Here is a 20,268-nt window from a genome sequence, read left to right as displayed (position 1 = left end):
TAACGGCCTATACATGTACAGGGGAGGGGTACCTTTTTCAGGCTTCAGGACAGGCCTCCTTGTTTTTGGTGAACATCTCTTCCCCTCTGGTAATGCTTGATGTTCCCATTGACTTCATTCCAAGAGTTTAGACACGGGATTCAGTGTTCTTAGGGAGGCACGTGAAAGGGACCCTTTTCTCAATAAAAGGTGTACGAAAAGAGTACCTTTTCTGTCAAAATGGTATACAAAAGGGTAAAGGGGTGGACCTCGGGCCGGAACCTCCCCATCCAAAACATTTTAGAGTAAAACCCCGCTCCTCCCGCGGAAACAGCCCTGAATATTTAATTCAAATTTGTGCTCTATGCTCACAATATTCCTCTACACTCACAATATGAAACCCTTTAATAGATCAGAGGAAACGTTGTTGTAGAAACGTTTCGTTTCCCGAAAATTGTATCCAGGCCAAGTCGCACAAAACAAAACAATGTTGCCACATCAATGTTTTCCTGTTTGCCTGAACTTTTTCTAGTCACTGCCCATTCGCAAGTTATTAAGTCATAAGGTTGCAGGCCTAGCCGCCTAGGTTGCACTAAGAAGAAAAAATATCAGTAAGGTCATTCTAGAGCAATATAAGTATAAGAACACGACTAAGATCGAATTCTTAATATTAACCTCAAGGCAAAGGCGAGTTTACTTGTCAGACAACCAGTCTCTTACCATTAATAATTTTCCCATTGAGCCGAGCTGTCTTCAACAAAATCTCTCGGTGTATACATCGATGAAAACTTAAGCTGGAATACCCACATTGAAAGTGTTTGCAAGAAACTTTCTTCAGCTTTAGGCTTAATTAAGCGCATTAGAAATTTTGTACCATTCAACACTCTTTTGAACATCTTGAATGGTTTGGTGAAGCCCCAGTTTGACTGCTGCAGCTTAGTATGGGGATGCTGCAGTACAAGTCTTGCCGAAAAACTTCAGACGCTGCAAAACCGGTTTGCATATTGTTGTCCACTCATGATTCTAATACTGCAGACCTGGGGCCCGTTTTTCGAAAGCCCTGGAGACTTTTCGGGCCCGTAAAGCCATTTTTAGTTCATCTGTATCTAAAAACGGAGAAGTGTACACGCCTGAAACTTCTTGTATGAAGGGAACTTCCGTTCATATTAAGAATATGTGAATAAAACAGCTCTGTAATCGTAAGGTTCGAGATGTTGCTATGGCTTTCCGGGCCCAAAAAGTTTCCGGGGCTTTCGTGAAACGGGCCCCTGTTCAGTAGACATAATTGGAAAAACCTAAGGAATCAGATCAGAGGCTTCTTACCAAAGCCATTATGATGTTCAAAGCTTTAAATCAATGGAGAGACACTTGATTATTTATCAAATAAATTCAACTTTCGTAATGATACAACTAGTTATAGATTAGCAAACAGCGAAATGAGGCTGGCTCTTCCTCAACCTCGCACCGATTATGTTCGTAAATGTTTCTCTTATAGCGGTGCCGCGTTGTGGAATAGCCTTCCAACCAGGGCGCCCTGCTTCCAACTGATATTAGAGTATCTAAAACATTAGGTGAATTTAAGACCAAGCTAAGTAACTTCAGTTTTTCAGTGAATTAACGACACGGCGTCCCTGAAAGGCAGTGCTTTTGTTTTCATTTATTTTTATTGAAATAGGTAGTTAACTCAGTTTGTTTAGATTAGGTCAGTTTGTTTAGATTAGGCTTTTCTTTTTAATTACATTGTTTAATTTTTACATTTATAGATATTTTTGCTTGTATACAACTGAATGGAATTTACCGTGTATAAAATAAAGTGATCGATAGAAAAGTCAAGTGCTTTCCTGTTTCGCGCGCTTGTCAGGGACTCAATCATTAGTGTCCTAAAGAAGCCTGGCACTAGTCTGTTGCCTCCTGTTCAAAATGGCGGCCAAACTTGGAAGACTTGCTGTGAACAACACTGCGTTTTTGTTGTGTGATATGCAGGAGAAGTTCCGACCGTCTATTAGATACTTTCCTGAGATCATCAAAGTTGCACAAAGAATGGTAAGTTACCTTGGGAAAACAATTAACTTATCAAATAAACCTTAATGCAAGCAGCTAGTGGAAACTAAATGTGAATTGCGAAACTTAATTCTTTTGGTTTGCATGAACTACAGCGTCGATGACTCTGCCTCTTCACTGGCTATTTCTTAAATACACTATGCAACCAGACTAACTGAGTTAACGCTATAATTGCCAAAGAGAGATCTGTTTGAACAACACTGATCGGTGTATTACAAGCAATTTCATTTTTCGTCCACCGACCCTCTCCCCCCGCCATGTAACTTACGTGCATCAGTAAGGTAATTCGAAATTTACGGCTATGAAAAAAAGAAGGATCAGTGAAAACGCTGATATACGTAACCGCTTAGAGATAAGTCGATTTTGGTCCCCTTCTCAAGAAAGAGCCAGTTTTTCTTCTATAATCCCTAAAAAATATTCCAAAGACATTACTTATCTTTGCCCTATGGGGGGTTAGAGGGGGAGGGGTGGGGTTGAAGGGTATTATGGAGGTGGATGTCAAATGGAATGGTCCTTATTTCTTGTTTACAGCTGGGATACAAGATAGCATGTTACTTGACTCTTTTTTGAAACAATATCAGAGTTTTGCAAGTCCTTTTAATTTATGTTTTGTAATCATGGCTTTGGGTTTATTTTCAGACTGCAGCAGCCAATATCTTGAAAATACCAATCATTGCAACTGAACAGGTAGCAAGGCAACTGAATTTTAAATTTAGTGACTTGCAATATAAGCAAGTAATGGGTTATTATTTTCCCCAAAAGAACAGAAGTTGAAGGTGCATGAGAGAAAAAATTCAAATGTCTTATATAATGAATTTTTCATTTTTTTTGTAAAATGTAGGAAAAGGGAAGAGGAAGTGATCTGTCAGTTGAAAAATAGGCATCATCAAATGTCCAGGATCGTTAAATCCATACAATGTGTAGTTCCAGAAAATATCCATACCTCCCCCATGGAAGGGAATTTCCCCCCCACCCCTCTGGAAATTTTGATTGAGCTTCATACATTTCTTTAAATTTCTGGGTCTTACAGAACCCCCCACCCCCCAGGAAATTCCAATCCTTTCTGTGGGGGGAGTATGGATGTTTTCTGGAACTGAACAATGTGGCCAAGGTCACTGACACAGTACATGTGGTTGTTCACATAAGCTTAGCATACATGCTCAATACGTGAGTGGTTTGTATGTGACTGAATTACATGTACTGTGCAGTAAGGATGCACACAAACAATTAGCGCAAATGTACTTTTGAGTATATTTTACTCTCACAACTTAATCATGAATCTCTTCACTCATAGGCATATCTATAGAAGGGTGTTAACCAATAATCTTTCCGAAAAACTGGTAGAATGCCGCCCAAGGGTAACCTGCCATGGAGTGATGGACCAGTATTCCATTCAGTGGTGAGGGGGGAAATACTCTGTGTTATGTCATGCTATGTACATAGCAAAATGGACTTCAGTGCTGGATGAACCTCTCCCCCGCTATCCTTGAACCCACAGTATGTTAGAACTTTTGTTAAAATGTTTAATATACCATACAGTTGGTCTTGTGAACTGACAATTTCATTTTTTTAAAATTAGTATCCAAAAGGTCTTGGCAGCACAGTTGAGGAAATTGATACAAGCTTTTTCAAAGAAAGAATATATCCCAAGACAAAGTTTTCCATGGTTATTCCTGAGGTAGAAGAACAGCTGAAGCAGCTAAAAGTTGAAAATGTGGTTTTGATGGGAATTGAGGTATCTAAAAAATTTAACATGGTTGACCAATGAGTGTTATTTAGGTGTTATTTTTTCCAAAACTGTTGGTTTTGCTGGTTGACAGTCATGGTTGAAAAAGTGTTTTTAGTAAATTTACACAATCATTTACTTTTCACTGAAACTCTTACATTGGGTAGTGGCTCTTGTAATAGACTATGAGTTGTCCCTCTTTTGCTTAGTCTGTTGAGTGAGAGGCAAAAAAAAACTGCAAGAAAAAATGGCCACACGAGATCCTGGGGGCAAGAGGAAAGCGTGGCCATTTTTTGTCGCGGTTTTCTCTTGCATCTAGCTCGACTGACTAAGTGAAAGAGGAACTACTCGTAGTCTACTCTTGTAAGGTCTCACATGAAACGCTTGATACCCTTTGAGAGGACAATAGAACAAACAACAGAAACAATGTCCCTAGCCCCAAGACACTAACTGTACAAGTGCTAACAATAAAAGAATTACGAGCTTATGAGAACTACTACACTTCTGAAACCCTCAAAGTTGAAGTAAAAATGTTAATTTTTCAGACCCAAGTATGTGTGTTACAAACAACCATGGATCTGTTGGAAAGGAATTATACTGTTCATGTGCTGGCTGATGGTGTCTCATCCCGTACTATGGTTGAGAGAATGTTTGCACTTGAGGTAACACATCTGTCAGAGTACAGTCTTGTTCTCAGCTATTGTTTGGATTGTCTCACTGCTTTTTCCTTTAATGGCTTTTTTTAATGTTAACTACATTCTCTTCCTGTTTCTTTGTGGGTTGCACCTTTCTCCCTCCTAGGACTTCATTGTCTAAAAGATTCAATTGAACGCTAACCCTGGCATGATTAAATTTTCTTTCGTGTTTATTAACCCCAGCTCTAATGATGTGTCTTATTAAACAGAAACTATCCTCATTGGAAAGTCGCTAAAAAAAAATCGTGCCTCCCACCTATAAATATTGTGGATGAGCGTGATGGTGCTTTTTTACAGCACAGTAACAACAGCTTACTGTGTCTGGTGAAAAGTGACAGGAAAAGTTGATATTCAAAACTGCAGTCAAGATTGCATTTTTTCTTGCATTTTGATGTTTGTTTGTATATCATGCATTCATTCACAGACAATTCCATTTTTGCTTTGTTTCAGCGTATCCGTAAAATTGGTGCTTTTGTTACCACTAGTGAATGCACTCTGTTCATGCTCATGGGTGATTCTAAACACCCCAACTTTAAAGAGGTCCAAGCTTTGGTGAAGACAGCAGCCCCAGATAGTGGTTTACTGTCCAAATGCTGATGAAAGATCAAAAACTGGATGCTGTGACACTGAACTGAACTGTTGGGGAAGAAATGTGATTGCAGATGTAGTGCCACATTCAAATGCTTAACTGACATGAACTTTACTACATACGGTCTTGCATGGTATGCATGGAACAGTCCACGTGTTTAATTTTTCAGCCCGTAGGATTCTAGTAACGTGATGGAATGGACCTTTTTACCGATGTCATGCAATATCAACAATTTTCATATTTTTCATACAAACAAAAACACACCTCCATAGATCATTTTAACATGCCAAATGTAGTAAATGTGCAAAGTTTCATAAGAAACTGCTGTAAACTCATGAAAATATGGGACTCCAAACTTGCTATTTTTTTTTTTGACAAAGAAATTTAATATGCCCCCTTGGAAACATTTCTAAATTGGAAACATTGGCAAGTTTGGGGTCCTATATTTTCACGAGCTCGTTTGGAACAGATTTAAATTGCAACATTGGTAAAAAGGTCAATCGCTGATGGAACAACTTAAACATATAGTTTCCATGTAATAATATTATTGTAGGAGTAAAAGAATATTGTTTGATGGTTGTAAACTTGGGTGAGTAAATGAATGAGTGAGGAAGCAAGGAAGCCAGCGGGTCGGCAGGTCTATACATAGGAAAGCAAATGAATGGGTGGTTGATTAAGCCAGCAGGAGAGCAGGTCAATTCATGGGACGGCGATTGAATGGGTGGTTGTTTAAGTAAGTAGTTGGGTGGGTTGATTTGGTGGGTGAGTGTTTACACTATGACTAGGCAAAGTATGCTTTACAACAAAAATTTTACGAGACTATTGTTTGCTCGGCAAAATAAATTTTAATGGTCTTCAATGTACAAGTTACAACATATAATAATGAGCCTAACTGTACGTTAATATTTGATTACAAAATAAAATGACTAACTGTTAATAATAGTAGCTACAATTTTTCCTTTGACTAACATTATTTTTAAAAGCATTCCATGCTGCCAAATTTCAACATGAAAATCAGGGTTCTGTATATATTTTGTCTGAGTGCATAAATGTCTTCTATCACTCAAGATCAGTACGAGATTTCCACCTGAGAAATTTGATACTGGTGAAATAGCGAGCTACAAAGATGATTATTGTATGTGCAAAAAATCTGAGCAAAAACCAACTGTACATGTACATGGAAATCTGTATAGAGCAAGACAAGCATGGAATTTCTCTACTGACCACGTAAAAAGAAAGTTGAGTTGCACTTCTGTTGAAGATTTTCACATCACGGTGAAATTGCACCACTCTCTAGTAAAATAATATCTTGAACTTAACTGAAAGGCTTATCTTGATCAAAGAAAATTTCACCCCTGAATAAAATATATCTCCTTTTTCTGTGGCTAGCAAAAGAAAACATTTTGTTGTTTCTAACAAAGTACTAAATACAGTTCGTCTCTATTAAATGGCCACCCTCAGGGAAATGGCTAGTGGCCGCTTAAAGGGGGCTGGCTGCTTAATAGAGGTGAAAACAACAGAAAAGCCCCCGTTGGGACTTTGATAACTGCCTGCTTAATAGGGGTGGCTGTTTAAAAGCTGGCTGCTTAATAGGGGTTTGACTGTAACATGCACTGACTGAGCCATGGCTTTGAATTAAGGACGTTTGCGCTAATTGTTTCTGCGCATCCTTACTGCACATGCAAATTCACACGCCACGTTGTGCACGAGAGCATGCGGTAAGTAATAAAATGAACAATGATAGGGCAGATGGCCACTGCTATAGCTTTGCCTGGATTTTAGTATACTGATCTTGGATATTCAGTGACCCCTACTTTTCTTTCCAGAAACAGATTTTATTTACCATGAACAAAAAATCAATGTGGGAAGTTAAAAAAATTTGAAGATTTCTGTCCATGGGACATTGAATCCTGCCATTTTGCAGCTGCAAGGCATGTGAAACTATGCTCACTAAATGCAAACTTGTTCTTTAAGAAGCCTCACCAGTTGACTAAATTCACCTAATAGGTCCACTTAAACAATATTAGGCAGAGAACATTTCACTTCAAAGATCTAATTGCAATATTTCGGGGCTTACAGTCACTGTGGCCTTATTGGCTAACGAAGCCTGATTTTTTTTCAGATTTAGGGTGTTCTTCCGGGCAATTGTTCTCTCCAAAACGAAGTCAGTGAACCCCCACTTTTTCACGTTTCTAACATAACTAACTCATCATCTTACACTGGTAAAAGTCTCAGAAAAAAAAACAAATGTTGGAAAATTTTTGCACGAATGTCCTTAAAACAAGGGAAACTACAAACATCATTATATGTAATTGAACCCCATGTACAGATCTCTTCATTCAGCACCAAGATCGCAGCTACTGGCAATTAAGAAACAACACTTCAAAAATCTGATTGGCTGGTGATCACTGGTAAACAAAAAATCAACTAAAATGTGTAGTCTGTGCAGACTCAAAATTTGAGTCTTGCAGGAGTTTGTGGACTTGGTGCTGTCTGAAATCAAGGCCTCTGCAGACAAGGCTGTGTAACAAGCGTTGCACCCTGAAGGAAAAACTTAAAATTTTCTATCATATATGATTGATGGGCTGGTTAATAAATAACTTCTCTTTTCACCTGTTAAATGGTTGGCTGTCTCAATAGCATCTTATTCTCTACACCACTTAAATAATAATGATCATCTTTATCAATAATTATTATAGAAAAGTTTCTTAGAACAATTTCCAGTATAGTTGTAAACAAATTTTCAACCTTACTGACTAAATTCTAATACCTGATTACACTCACGGCAGATATTAAATAAGATAAAATTAATGTTTTTTTATTCATTATTGACCAAACTCTCGAGAGTTTACATTAATAATTATTATGCATGGTGAAACAGCAAGTGATAGATTTTTTAATTCTGTAAGATACATTGTAAGACACAGGTGTTTGCTCTCCTGCCAATTACATTTATATTATGTTTCCTAACCACAGTTTCCCAAAACAATCATGCTATGTTGATGTAAATAGGGTATAGGTTTGGAAGTGGCCTCAATGCAACTCTGTGCTACAGTTGAGTTCCATTCATTGTGAACACAGTGAGGCTACATCCCATGCAATATCACCTAGGCATATAATTATCAAAATTCAGGATCATCAACAACCAAGTTGTACCAGTCATACAAGTCATACCCTCCCTTGTTGTTGGACAACAAGGGAGATAAAGGACCGAGACCCCTGTATCAAGGTTGCATCAACAATGTACTGGCCTTTCCCAAGTACAGTTGTAATTTTTTTTGCTAACTGAATACCTTTACCTTAAAAAGAAGACACAATTGTCCACAACAGACCATCAATGGCTGCTGATTTCAGATAAAAAGAAATAGCATGTTGTAGTTTGAAAGAACACTTGTAATGATCTGGTAGACTTCTTATAATAAGTGTAAACTACAGGTCACAGGATTTCCTAACTTCCTCAGATCTTTGGTACTTGGTATAAGACATGACTACAGCATAAACTTGGAGAATACTGCAATCCTTGTCATGTACATAAGTTTGTTCACAGGAAGGAACAGCTAGAATGTCTATACAACACAGCTGTTTTAATAGTTAGAGTTGGAAAGGGGATTAGCGCAAGTCACAGTCTGCTTCTTAATTGCTCCCTGACCCCAGTTACAGGAAAATGTTTATAACAGTGCTAATTATACATTATGCTTCACTAATCTGTAATTTTATGTTTACTGCACTTTCTACAGAAATAAGTTAATAATTTAATAACTGAGATAATAGCCATGTAGTATAAAACCATTTCAAGCTTTCAGCTCAAAATGAAACAAAAACGTAAAAAGATGAACGGTACATTGTACATTATGACACCTAGCTCAGTCAGAAGGAAATATAATTTTCATGCCAGGTTAGGTTTTGATGAACAGTTAATAAAAAAAATGCCATAGCCTGAGTCAGTACTACATGCAGTTGCAGGTACAACAGGAGGCTTCAAGATGTTTCTTTTTGCCACAGAAAACCAAATTTTAAGCTGTTTGGCAGCTTTGTAAGCCAGCTTTGTTTTCTTTACATACAGATAAGCCGATAAAGAACATCATGCAGATGGTTTTGCTTAAAATTTACATGTACCCAAACATTGGTCTGATGCACCAGGACTAAACCTACATGTACAAGCCTGATTAAAAAACAGATGCAATAGACTAACATACTTTTGTAAAAGCCAAAATGGTTACTGCCTGTTTGTTACAAATTTTTTTGTAAAAATGAGAGCAGCATGGTCTCATAGTGTTCAGATGAAACTGACTGGCGAATGCCATGTCTTTCATTTGGATAGATCTGCAAAGAGTTACAGACAACAGTGTCAAATTATTTGAATAAAACCACCACAACAACAACAACAACAACAGAAACAAAACAAACAAAAAACCGAAACAAAACAAAAACAAACAAAACAGAAGTGATCTGAAAGTAATACTGCCTGAAAAGAATGTTACTTAAGAAGCAACATTATTCAGCAAGGGCTTGAACCTACTCAAGCCAATTTTGAGTCTCATGCACTATAATATAATTATTTAGTGCAATTCTCGCTATTAACATTGTAAGAAATATATGGCAATCATTGAAAAACTAAATCTATTTTGAGCATACACTAACTCTTACCAGCAGCTGATATGGCTTGCAGGCCTTGATCAGCTCACTAATGAGAAGACTTGAGTGGTAGAAGTGAACATTTTCATCAATTAAGCCATGGACAAGAAGAAGTCTGTTCTCTCTGTTAAAATGAGAGCGCAATACAGGTTTAATGAGAGGACAGTAAAGGAAATTAAGAGACGTTGCATGAATTGAAACTTTTTAAACTGGTAAATGATGATCAATCACCATTGTATCCATCAACACCAACCAAACAGTCATGGAGCCAGCAAAGGTATTTAATTTAGTTTCTAAACAACTGTTGGGCTGTCAGAAAGCTATTTATTAATTGAAGTAGATAAAGGAAAATTAACTGCCATAGTGAGTTTGTGAAGCTGACTTTTTGAGTGTTAGCCATTAGTCAAACAATAACATTGCAGCAAAATGATATTGGTTTGCAAAATGGGTGGAACCATCAATCATACAGGTGTCAAAGGTGGCAAATCGAAAAGATGAAATCCACTGCAGTCTCTGTCATTTTCCTTTTCCTCTGTGCCCACGCTTCTTGTGACTACATCGAAAACGCTAGGAAGCGAAACCGTGGCCTGTCGTACGCTAGAACAAAACCTGGCACATGCTAGGAAAACAAAGAGACTGCTCACGGTCTAGCTTGCCCCAAACAAGCACCAGAACTGTCAGCACACCTACCAGTTACTCCAACCACCACATCACTTGCATTCAGCACCTCTAAACTAAATTTGTAAGAATTTCCTCATACATGTATAGTATTGAGCAATATTAATTTTTACTTACTCATCTGGGAATCTGTTTGCATAATTTAACACAGAACTCATTTTGTATCCCAAGGGATTCTCTGCTGGTGTGCTCATGTAGCGCTCTGTGTAACCAGTGTCATAAGCTGACCATGTAGTCACAGGAGCACCAACAATAGCAACCTGTAGAATGACAAGCACACATCTTAAATTTTGAGAGACCATAACAAGACAAACACAGTGGTAAGAAGGTTAAAATAATATAACACTAACTCAGGCTATGTAAAATGAAAAAAGGTGCAGGTTGACCATGGGACAAAGATTCAAATATTGCAAACAATGACATGTACATGTAACACTGATCACCCTTAAGTGCTCTCAGAGTTGATGATTGAAGTAAAGGCCTGTTCTTACCTTAAATATTTCTGGACGCTGCACCAAACCAAGCAAGGACAAGTACCCTCCTAAGCAATGAAAAATAAATAAACATCACTTGAGTTTAAAAATTAATCCCAAATTAACCAAGTAATACAAAAGTTAAGCTACATGCTTAAGACAGTGGTTCAAATGTATTGTCATACCATAGGACCAGCCGTGGATTGCAATTCTAGACAAGTCAATGAAGCCAGTAGCCTTGGCAACATATTCTAATCCCTCAACTTGGTCTTCAATTTCAACTTGGCCCTGAAAAATATGGCATTTTAAACGAATTATTTAGAACTCCCTTATGGCAAAACAGTGATAAAAACCAAAGCCACAGAAATCTATAGGTAACAGTAATGCATTATTAATAAATGGATGTAAGTTAGCGATACCTACCAGGCGATTCTTAATGTGACCTTCAAACTGCAGGCCTCTGTGTGCAGAACCTCTGCAGTCCATGACCACCACAACATAACCCAGTTTAGCTATGGTGTGAAGGCGAAGAAAGCGGTAACCCTTGTGAGCATTCGTCACCAGCTGCCAAATGATAAATAAAGCAGGACTGTTATGGAGAGTTTCATCTATGATTTTATTAGCATAACACACTGGTATGAAACATGGAGAATCGATGAGAAGTGATTTTGAGGGAGAAAATCAAAGTTCTCCACTAACAAATGAAACTGTTTGCTTTGAACTTCTTATTTGTAAAACTAGCTAGACTTGGTATTTTGTTTTCAGTTTTGAAATGCAAGTGCTGCTGTGTGTGAAAAGACAATAGTTAGTCATAATCACTAACTTGTACATTTATTGATTACCTGAACATGAGGCCCTCCATATAAGAACAGAACAGTTGGATATTTGACTCCAGGTTCAATAATAGGAGGTTTGAACATCATTCCATACACTTGATGGCCTGGAAAAAGGAGAACCATCAGTCAAAATCCAGAGGGTGGCAAAAATGCTGAGCATTCCAACCTGCCTGCTATCCAAAAGAGAAACTATTCCACTCTTTAATTGCCTTAACATGTACACTATGTTTTCCCACAAAGACTACACCTAGTAAGACCTAATGATTCAGCAATGGAATCCCTTTCCTTGCATATCTATTTTAGCCTGAAGCAAAAATTATATGTGTGAGAAAAATCAATCTATAGTTGAAAAAATGTCAATTTTCCCAAATCTAAGCAAGTTCAAAACCTCCAATGAACAACTCTGCAAAACATGCATAATATATGATAACTACAAGCAAACAACTAAAAAGTATTAATTAATTAGACAGTTGGTACAGTCTTGAAACTCACCATGCTTACTCTCATATGAAAAAAGTTCTGGTGGCTGATAATCTGGAATCACTGAAAACAAATATATTTACAGACAAGTATAAGGAACTGAGTGTAAAGAAATTTCTTACAAAAGGAAGGCAAAATTAAAATGTGACTTATGGTCACTACCTGTAGCAGTAATGGTTAGTTAATATATGATAGTGCTGACAGATTATGTTACATAAAGGTTTTGCGACTGAACATACATATAACCTACACTGTAGCTAATGCCTTCTATGACCTTTCCATCATTAGGTAAAGAGTATGAAAAAGTTCCTTACACTGACAGTATTTTTCTAGACTAGTGGATTTCTGTTAAAAGAACTTTCCTTTATTAAATAGCATTTAGGTTTAGAAAGCAAGTCTTAACTTAGCATGATTATATCCATTTATCAACGACTGTTCTTACCACTTGATCGTAACAACTCAGCAACTGGTTCGACTGTGATAAGAGGAATATTGTTCATTTCTACTTCATCATGGTTCAGTTGATACACCATTACTGCTTGAGTTTCTTTTATGGATGAAAACACAGTTACAAACTTTGTAAAACTCTGCAAAGGAAAAGCATTTAATGTGACATTTTATAATAAAAAGAACAAAATTCAAAATGGATGGAACAATTTATTAGGCAAGAGCTTTTAATTTCTGTCACCAATAATGGACTGCATTCAATTCTAGCCAAGTTTTAGCCTCAATATGATTCTTCAGGTATTCTTCAATGCCCTTTGGTATTCTTGTTAATTTTTCTGATAGTACTCCCCTGTTAATGACAGAACGCAAGTCAACATGGTTATAAAAACAAATCTTCTTGTTTAAGACTTTACCTCATTCAGACTGACCGCATGAGAGTAGCCAGACTGTGTTAGTCTCTGGGGCTCACTGTAGTCAGACTCGACATAGGACACTACATATCTAAACAAAGTACATAGGTCTTAATTAAAATAACTGGAACACAATGAGAGGAGGGCCAATTTCAGTTTGACTCCACCAATGAATTTTGTACTAGAAAATATCCACACCCCTTCCATGTAGAGTTTTTGGGATTGAACCTCCCCATCCCACAGTAAATTCAGTTTCGGTTCATACTTAATGCTTTCAAATTTTTGGCTTTTGAGGTCTTCTCCTCCCCAGGTCATCAAACAGCCTCTGCCTATCATACAGGTTGTGAAAAACATGTTCAGGTGTAAATAATAATGAGCAACTCAGAGAAGAGAAATAAATTAATGTACGTTAACAACAAATTAAATTACTTTAAATTGTAAATCTTATGCTTTTTCTTGATATTAAGCAATTGCTTTAATTCATTCTTTACTTACAGATGCTGCTCTATAGGTGTGTCTTTGGTTCCCATGAAGTAAATGAGTTTGCGATTTTCATCCACCCAGATCTGGCACAAAATAACTGAATATTAAAACAAAAATACTGACCTGCATTAATTTGCCTTGAGTTCATAATCAGACTTACAGAGTTCCATGTTTTTTTTTTTTAAATTTCCTTGAATCTTTTCTCACCATCAAAACATTTGATTGTATGGAAGATTTTCAATTTCTTGCTTAGTCTTTTCTAACCATGGTACATGTATGTTTGCACAAACACATCTCCCTTGAGCAGCAAGAAGAGCCTCAATTGGGAAGTGGAGACTTATTATTGGTTGTAAGTCAACTACACCTGTGCTTTTTCAGTAGCTTGAAAAAGCTTAATAGTATTTCCAGGTACCAACCTCTTTACCATCCACTTCCCAATCTCCATCAGTTAACTGTCGTTGTGTCACAAGTGGGTAATGAATACAGCATTCAGCAATAAAGCTCCCTGCTCTAGCACGGGTGAGCGTGTGATTACTGTTAGCAGTGGCCAAGTAAAGATGCCGGTATCCAGATATTTCACTGGACCAGATAAACTGCAGTCTTGAGTCACTCATTCGCAGAAAATGAGTTAAATCAGCCACCTGAAAGAAAGTTCTTATTAATCAGTTTATGAGCTGGGATGGCATAGTAGGAGGGCAAATGCCTCTTGCCAGACTGCCCTGGGCTTGAATCCTGGATACAGCATCTAAGGTGGGTTGATTTCGCTTTCGTTCTTGACCCTGCGTTTCAAGGGTTTTTCTCCAGGTTCTCCAGGTTTCCTACCTTCACAAAAACAAGTTAATTTTTTATCTACTGCCATTTACAGTGCAATTAATAAATTTTCAATAAATAAATAAATAAATAAATACATAAATAAATTACTATTTCTTTAATATGTTGTTTCCTTATACTTAATTGTCTTGTTAAAAACAGCATTGAAAAGAGAGACTTAACGTTTGAAACAACTGCTGAGCAAAATGCTTATGAGTATTTACAATGTACTCACATTTATCCATATATCATTAGATTCCTCAGCTAACACCTCAATCATTGGACTGCCTTCTGTGATTGTCAATAGTTGATTGGCAGGAAGATTAATAGGAACAAAGAACGCCACAGGAATTTGAACCATAGCAAGATGCTGCTGATTTCTATCAAGGATTTCAGCATATACACTAAGAAAAAAACACAAATTACAAGCTGTTTTCATGAAAGCCCTTCAACCCAAGCTTTAAACAATAAACACCATACATGTGATTGTTATTAATATAACTGGAGTTTAGTCGAATCCAAGAAATCAATCTAAAATGATCAGTTTCTGGTGGTGAGGAAAAGCTATTTAGACCTTACTTTGGCTAAACCAGAGGAAAGCTGACAGAGACGTTAAAATAGCTGATGTGATGATTTTGTCATTAAAAATAAATGAAAAGTGGTTTTCACAATACCATCAATTTTCCCATTTAATGTGTTTGCTTTTCTGTATGTTTAGGCAAATTCTATGGAAATCTGTGAAGAAATCTCTCTTCCTTTCTTTCATCTTTTTCAAGCATTTAAATCTCTGACGTAAGTCCATTACTCTAAGAACAACAGTCTCACCTTTCACCATCTGGCAGCCAGCCACACCTTACAAGATATTCCATAAATGGAAATGCTTCTGAGAGGGGCACTCTCATTTGATATTCAATCACATGATCACAGATCTACACAAAATAAATTATAACACATTACATACTATAAACAAATTATGATTAACTGCAAATTGCTGGACCTACAGTCTTTGCAGAAAATGGTTAAAACAAGTCCCTAAACACTGACTTGTGGGCTTAATTTCTATTTTTAATAATTATTACCACCCTTATAAAGGTAACTAGTGGAGGCGTGCTTAGTGTGTTCAACTCCTGATTAAATGGTCAGATATGCACAATGTAGATGGCCCCCACTGCAAGATGTCAACTGTTGTGACCACAAGTACTCACCTTGCCACTTGTATCAATACTAAACTCTACAATTTTAAGTTTGGATTTGGCATTAGCAGAACCTACAATTAAAATAATAGCTGGTATTAGAATCACATACAATTACATTAGTTATATTAAATCCTGATTGGCGTTAAGCACTAGGAGGTCTTTATTGGGATTTTGTAACAGATAAGCCCAGAGACAAGCTCTTGTTGATAGAGGATATGGCAACCTGATGGTTAGAGCACAGGAAACTGGAGGGATTGTTTATGGTCAGGTTATTCTGTTAATGTGTTCTTTGGTAAGACACTATACGTTTAATAGTCTATTATTGCTAATTATTGATCCATTAGTCTTATCTCACATTGGATTAAAAATATATTAAAATTCTTTTCTGCATCCAGGTCTGTTTGGTCACTGATTAGCACAGAAATTATTTCCGTCTCGATCTTGAGTTGCAATAATATTCTTCCCAATGAATTCAGAATTTTTTGAGTCACTACTGCTGTATGTAAACTTTACACCCGCTTTACAGTGTTATGTGCATAGACAACATCTTTTGACATGCCATCTCTCGACATGCTATGTAACCTGGCCTACAGTATGTCAAAAATGTAAGCACAACTGACTTCTTAACAGTCGAACTTGAATTTTAGTGATGAAAGGTGAATTTATTTGACATCAAACTAAGGTTAGGAGTATCAAGAAGTCATCCTGGGAGAAATATATTGACTGTTTTGAATGTTTACACCCTGCAAAAGTTCAAAGCATCAGCAGCCCAATACTACCAGAAGTCACTATTGAGACTCAATTGACTACACATGACTACACTAAAATCGTTTGAATTATCCCATAAATTGGGAAACATGCAAAGCCTGTAATCTTTTTCAGTCATTTGAGGTCAGTAATTATCATTTATTTGTCTTTTCTTCCACTAATGATCAGAAAAATTGACAGTTTCACAGTTAAATGGTCTTTAAGTTACATAGCATGCATGTATCGAGAGATGGCATGTCGAAAGATGTCAAAAGATGTTGCTTATGCATGTAACACTGAAAGCAGGCATAAGGCCTTCATGACTGTAATAATATTGCTTTATTGCTGTATTAAAATTATACATTTGGTTTATAGTCTGATTAAACTCATATGCTCTGCAGTTGTTTAAATATTGCTTCGCAGTCAGCAAGTCAATGCAATTAAAGGTCATCGCACGCCAGGGGGAATGTTCTGGGGATGTGCACAAGCCCCATTATATGTGTGTACATTTAGGGACAGTGCCCAACCTGGTGCACATGAAGTGGATATAGGTTCATTTCTTTGTTGTAGTGGAAAAAAAAAAACGTGTCATACCTGCTTTAGGATACCGGTAGCTATCTACATGACTGTTACGTGCCATACTGTCTGGACCAGAGACAATATGGAGTATTTCTACAGAGCTCTCATCCACCTGTTAGACAGAAAAAAAAAAACCACTTAACTATAACTTTTTTATTCTAAAATAGTTATGAGAAATTCACTTAATGGATAGAACTGTTGAAACACTTGTTCATGACCAATATTAATATTTTTCCTCTTCAACTTTTAAGTCTCTTTGAATGTCTTTCCTTGACTATGTACAAACCAAACTTTCAGCCATGACCAACAGTTCCAAAAATTTTCTTTTACAATTTTCTGAAAATAATCTCAACAGCTGAGCCAAACTAATGAGGTAATAGGCCAAACTGAGACAAACACACCTTAAAAGAAAGAAATATTAGCTTCCTTATTTACTTCTATATCTTACCTCTTCAAATAAAATTCTGTAAGTTCTGGTCAGACCTAAACAAATTGAATATATGTTAGGGTTACATGAATGTTGATACAAAAAATCTAAGATTGCCCTGTGTTAATTTGTTTAACTGTATAGATGAAACATTTTGTGGGAGCATACATGAGACAGGTATTGCCCTGAACCGAAATGGTGACCTGGGTTAAATAACAGCTGGGAGCCCAACAGCCTGCAAAACAGGCAGTTTAATAGGGAGAACATGGCCTGCAATGCATGAGCATGCATGAAGGCGAGCGTACAGTAGAGTTTGAAAAAGAAGTAACAACAAAACAATCTGTTTATTTTTTGTTGCTAATTTCCCATGCTCCATGCTCTCTCAGATTGTGCCTTGTGCTTGCATATTACTCTGCACACTCTACCCTACTAAACCACATGATGGAACAACACAATGTATGCATATGTTGTAGTTCAATTGGCCTTAGTACAATTTTTATTTTTCTTTGTTTCATACATACATTTGTATACATTACCATAAACCCTAACAAAGGAAAATACTTCTAGCATTATACCAAGGGTAAAATTGAACCACACTATGTACATTGTATATCACTAGCAAAAACAGCTAAGTAATGTCAATGACAGTCAGTCAGTCAGTCAGTCAAACAGTCATACAGAGATCACTTACAGAAACAGTGTAGTCAGTAACTAGTACACTCATACAGGAGGGACAATGGTCATTTAGACAGTAAGACAGGCAATATTTTGGTCAGTTAACAATAGTCAGTCTGTCTGTCAATGAGGGAAACCGTAATCATTTGGTCAATTAGTCAGTCAGTCAGTCAGTCAGTTAGTCAGTCTGTCTGTTTGTCTCTCTGTCAGTCAGTCATTTTTTGTCATTTTGTCAATTCAACATGCAGACAGTCAGGCAAGCGATCAGTCACTCAGTCCATCCATCTGTCAGTCAGTCAGTCAGTCAGTCAGTCAGTCAGTCAGTCAGTCAGTCAGTCAATAAATCAATCAGGCTGACCAACTGGTGTACACAAACTGTTAAACCATGATTCTTCTGTTACGTACTTTCATCAGTGCTAAATTTTGGTTGCCACCAGTAGCCAGTGTATCTATCAAATTCTTCCTGTACAATAAATGATGCCACACCAGCAGAAACAGGTTCCTCCATTGGACTTGGTGTGCCTTGATTAGTATAAGTCAACCTTCTTTCTTCCTCTGTGACAATACTATTAATCCAAATGTCATTACGATGAATAAAAGCCACTAAGTTGGGATCACAGGGGCATAATTTGGCATCCATCTTTGTCTCTGAAGTCTGAGAATTCAGCTCCTCTGGAATTATTGGCTGCCTATTTTCATCCTAGAGGAATATAGAGAACAGTATTGATTATGCTAATCATTAACAGTGATCACTAGGATGCAATTTTAATCATTATGATTATAATTTTATTTTCCTGAACCAACATACTTAATTAAAGGCTATGTTCAAATTTTGAATATGTAATAAGCTCAAATAGGTTGAACATTGTTTTAAGTCAGACATTTAATTGATGTTTGGTTCAGAGGTCAAACCACTTGCCAGTAACCTGTGGATCTATTAAATTATTTTGCTAGATTTTACAACCTCTGAAATCAATCCCCTGGACGTATTGAATAAGTCTGGAGAGACTGGCCTTGTTTTCTTCATGCTTAAGAAAAAGGTTCATCCAAGAGATTGAAGAGATGGGCAATTTACTTTAACATTCAAATATCTCTTTGATAATAGTGATTTATAGAAAAATAAATAAAGACAAATTTCAAATGATACTAAATTACGGACCAAAAAAAAAACAAGCAAAGTTAAAACATAATATTTACACAGATTGTAAGAGTTTTGAAATACTCACTGAGCTGGAGTGTAATATCAATCGAATAAAGCCCTCAGGGACTTCGTTTAGGGAAATTTTCAGGTAACCAGCGGAAAATACTTGTACCTCGCAAAAGCAGTCACATTTTGATCTCTTTCTGGCTTCAGTAATTGTCTCAATTTTCTGAAGAGACTAGTAGTTACATAGCAGTAGACTTGAATAAAAGAAGCAAATTATAAAGCAAACTAAATATTTATTAAAAAGAAAAAAGTTTCTTAGGGCTTAATTCAACGTTCACCTTACCGTTCAAACTCACGAAATATTTTTCTCCTGTCCATTTACCGTCAAGTTAAAATTATTAACACATGGTAATTACTTTCACCGTGATCACGCATTTTATTAAGGGATCCAAAATTTCCGAACCGTTCCCTTCTGTTAAACAACATGTAATTAAACTTATGCAATATGAAGGCTTAAGAACTTTATTGATTTTACCTCTTCATCAACTCGCCAATCTGTGCAAGTGTACAAACTACTGGAGGCGGAAAACATGAAGCGCCGACAAGTCTCATCGAAGTCATAAGCGGTGATTCCAAAAGCCCCTAGCCGTTTCCTCTCTCGCAACAACTGCTCTTCCCTCGAATATCCCGAAAAAGAACGACTGATTTTAAACGAGTCTAACAGAGGTTTCCACGAGAGAGGCGAATTTAATTCATCTTGTATAGGTTCCTCGATGGAAGATCTGTTTGGCCCGGGTAGATCAACGTAGTGAATTGTGTTCTCGCGACTTCCAAACGGAACAGCCAGAAAATAGAGCTTGTTCTCGCAGAACGTGAATGAATGAGGCACTCGGTTCACGAGACTTTGTTGGACAGACTTCGTTTGTTTGACGGCAGCTTGTAGATCTTTCCAACTTTTTTTTCCATTTTTCTTCCATGAAAATGAACCTTGACGAGGCCTCAGATCGCCGCGTTCCCCGAAGGGAGATTGCTCGGACATGTCGGTAAAGTTCTAACGAAGAAGATCCTTTTCAGTGCCATAAAAAGGAGTGCAAACGAAGTAAATATTTTTACAAATACCGGGTTGAAGCCGGTTTGTTCTCTGTCCCTGTTCAAACTACATCCAAGAGTCACGATGTCACGATTTCGAAATTTC

General features: G+C 37.1%; 2 protein-coding genes across 2 annotated transcripts; one reads left to right on the top strand and one right to left on the bottom strand.

Moving 5' to 3' along the window:
* The first annotated feature begins 1,873 nt into the window (after positions 1 to 1,873).
* LOC110046971 (isochorismatase domain-containing protein 1-like) lies at positions 1,874 to 5,990 on the top strand. The gene is made up of 5 exons (XM_020752682.2): positions 1,874 to 2,022; positions 2,680 to 2,727; positions 3,620 to 3,775; positions 4,312 to 4,428; positions 4,912 to 5,990. The coding sequence occupies exons 1-5, from the start codon at positions 1,900 to 1,902 to the stop codon at positions 5,056 to 5,058; spliced, it is 591 nt and encodes a 196-aa protein (XP_020608341.2). The 5' UTR covers positions 1,874 to 1,899; the 3' UTR covers positions 5,059 to 5,990.
* Positions 5,873 to 20,267, bottom strand: LOC110046970 (dipeptidyl peptidase 9-like). The gene is made up of 19 exons (XM_020752681.2): positions 19,609 to 20,267; positions 18,332 to 18,626; positions 17,273 to 17,307; positions 16,840 to 16,936; positions 15,508 to 15,569; positions 15,128 to 15,231; positions 14,538 to 14,706; positions 13,909 to 14,133; positions 13,505 to 13,575; positions 13,013 to 13,100; positions 12,595 to 12,739; positions 12,165 to 12,215; positions 11,679 to 11,776; positions 11,260 to 11,400; positions 11,022 to 11,124; positions 10,855 to 10,904; positions 10,481 to 10,623; positions 9,698 to 9,809; positions 5,873 to 9,373 (listed from the first exon to the last, which is right to left on the bottom strand). Exons 1-19 carry the CDS (start codon positions 20,110 to 20,112, stop codon positions 9,281 to 9,283), a joined length of 2,586 nt encoding a protein of 861 aa, XP_020608340.2. The 5' UTR covers positions 20,113 to 20,267; the 3' UTR covers positions 5,873 to 9,280.
* Position 20,268: the final 1 nt, after the last annotated feature.

This window comes from Orbicella faveolata, unplaced genomic scaffold (assembly GCF_042242905.1).
Source record: "Orbicella faveolata isolate gen_17 unplaced genomic scaffold, um_ofav_v1 contig_1, whole genome shotgun sequence".
Classification (NCBI taxonomy): domain Eukaryota; kingdom Metazoa; phylum Cnidaria; class Anthozoa; order Scleractinia; family Merulinidae; genus Orbicella; species Orbicella faveolata.
Note: the sequence above shows the minus strand (reverse complement) of the source record. Positions and strands in the feature narration are given on the sequence as shown.

Excerpts from the sequence above, each read along its gene's own strand:
- LOC110046971 (XM_020752682.2), top strand. The coding sequence starts at position 1,900 with ATGGCGGCCAAACTTGGAAGACTTGCTGTGAACAACACTGCGTTTTTG. Across the intron at positions 2,023-2,679 it reads TCAAAGTTGCACAAAGAATG|ACTGCAGCAGCCAATATCTT; the intron begins GTAAGTTACCTT and ends GTTTATTTTCAG. Across the intron at positions 2,728-3,619 it reads CAATCATTGCAACTGAACAG|TATCCAAAAGGTCTTGGCAG; the intron begins GTAGCAAGGCAA and ends TTTTAAAATTAG.
- LOC110046970 (XM_020752681.2), bottom strand. The coding sequence starts at position 20,112 with ATGTCCGAGCAATCTCCCTTCGGGGAACGCGGCGATCTGAGGCCTCGT. Across the intron at positions 16,937-17,272 it reads ACAGAATTTTATTTGAAGAG|GTGGATGAGAGCTCTGTAGA; the intron begins GTAAGATATAGA and ends TCTGTCTAACAG. Across the intron at positions 15,570-16,839 it reads CTACCGGTATCCTAAAGCAG|GTTCTGCTAATGCCAAATCC; the intron begins GTATGACACGTT and ends TTTTAATTGTAG.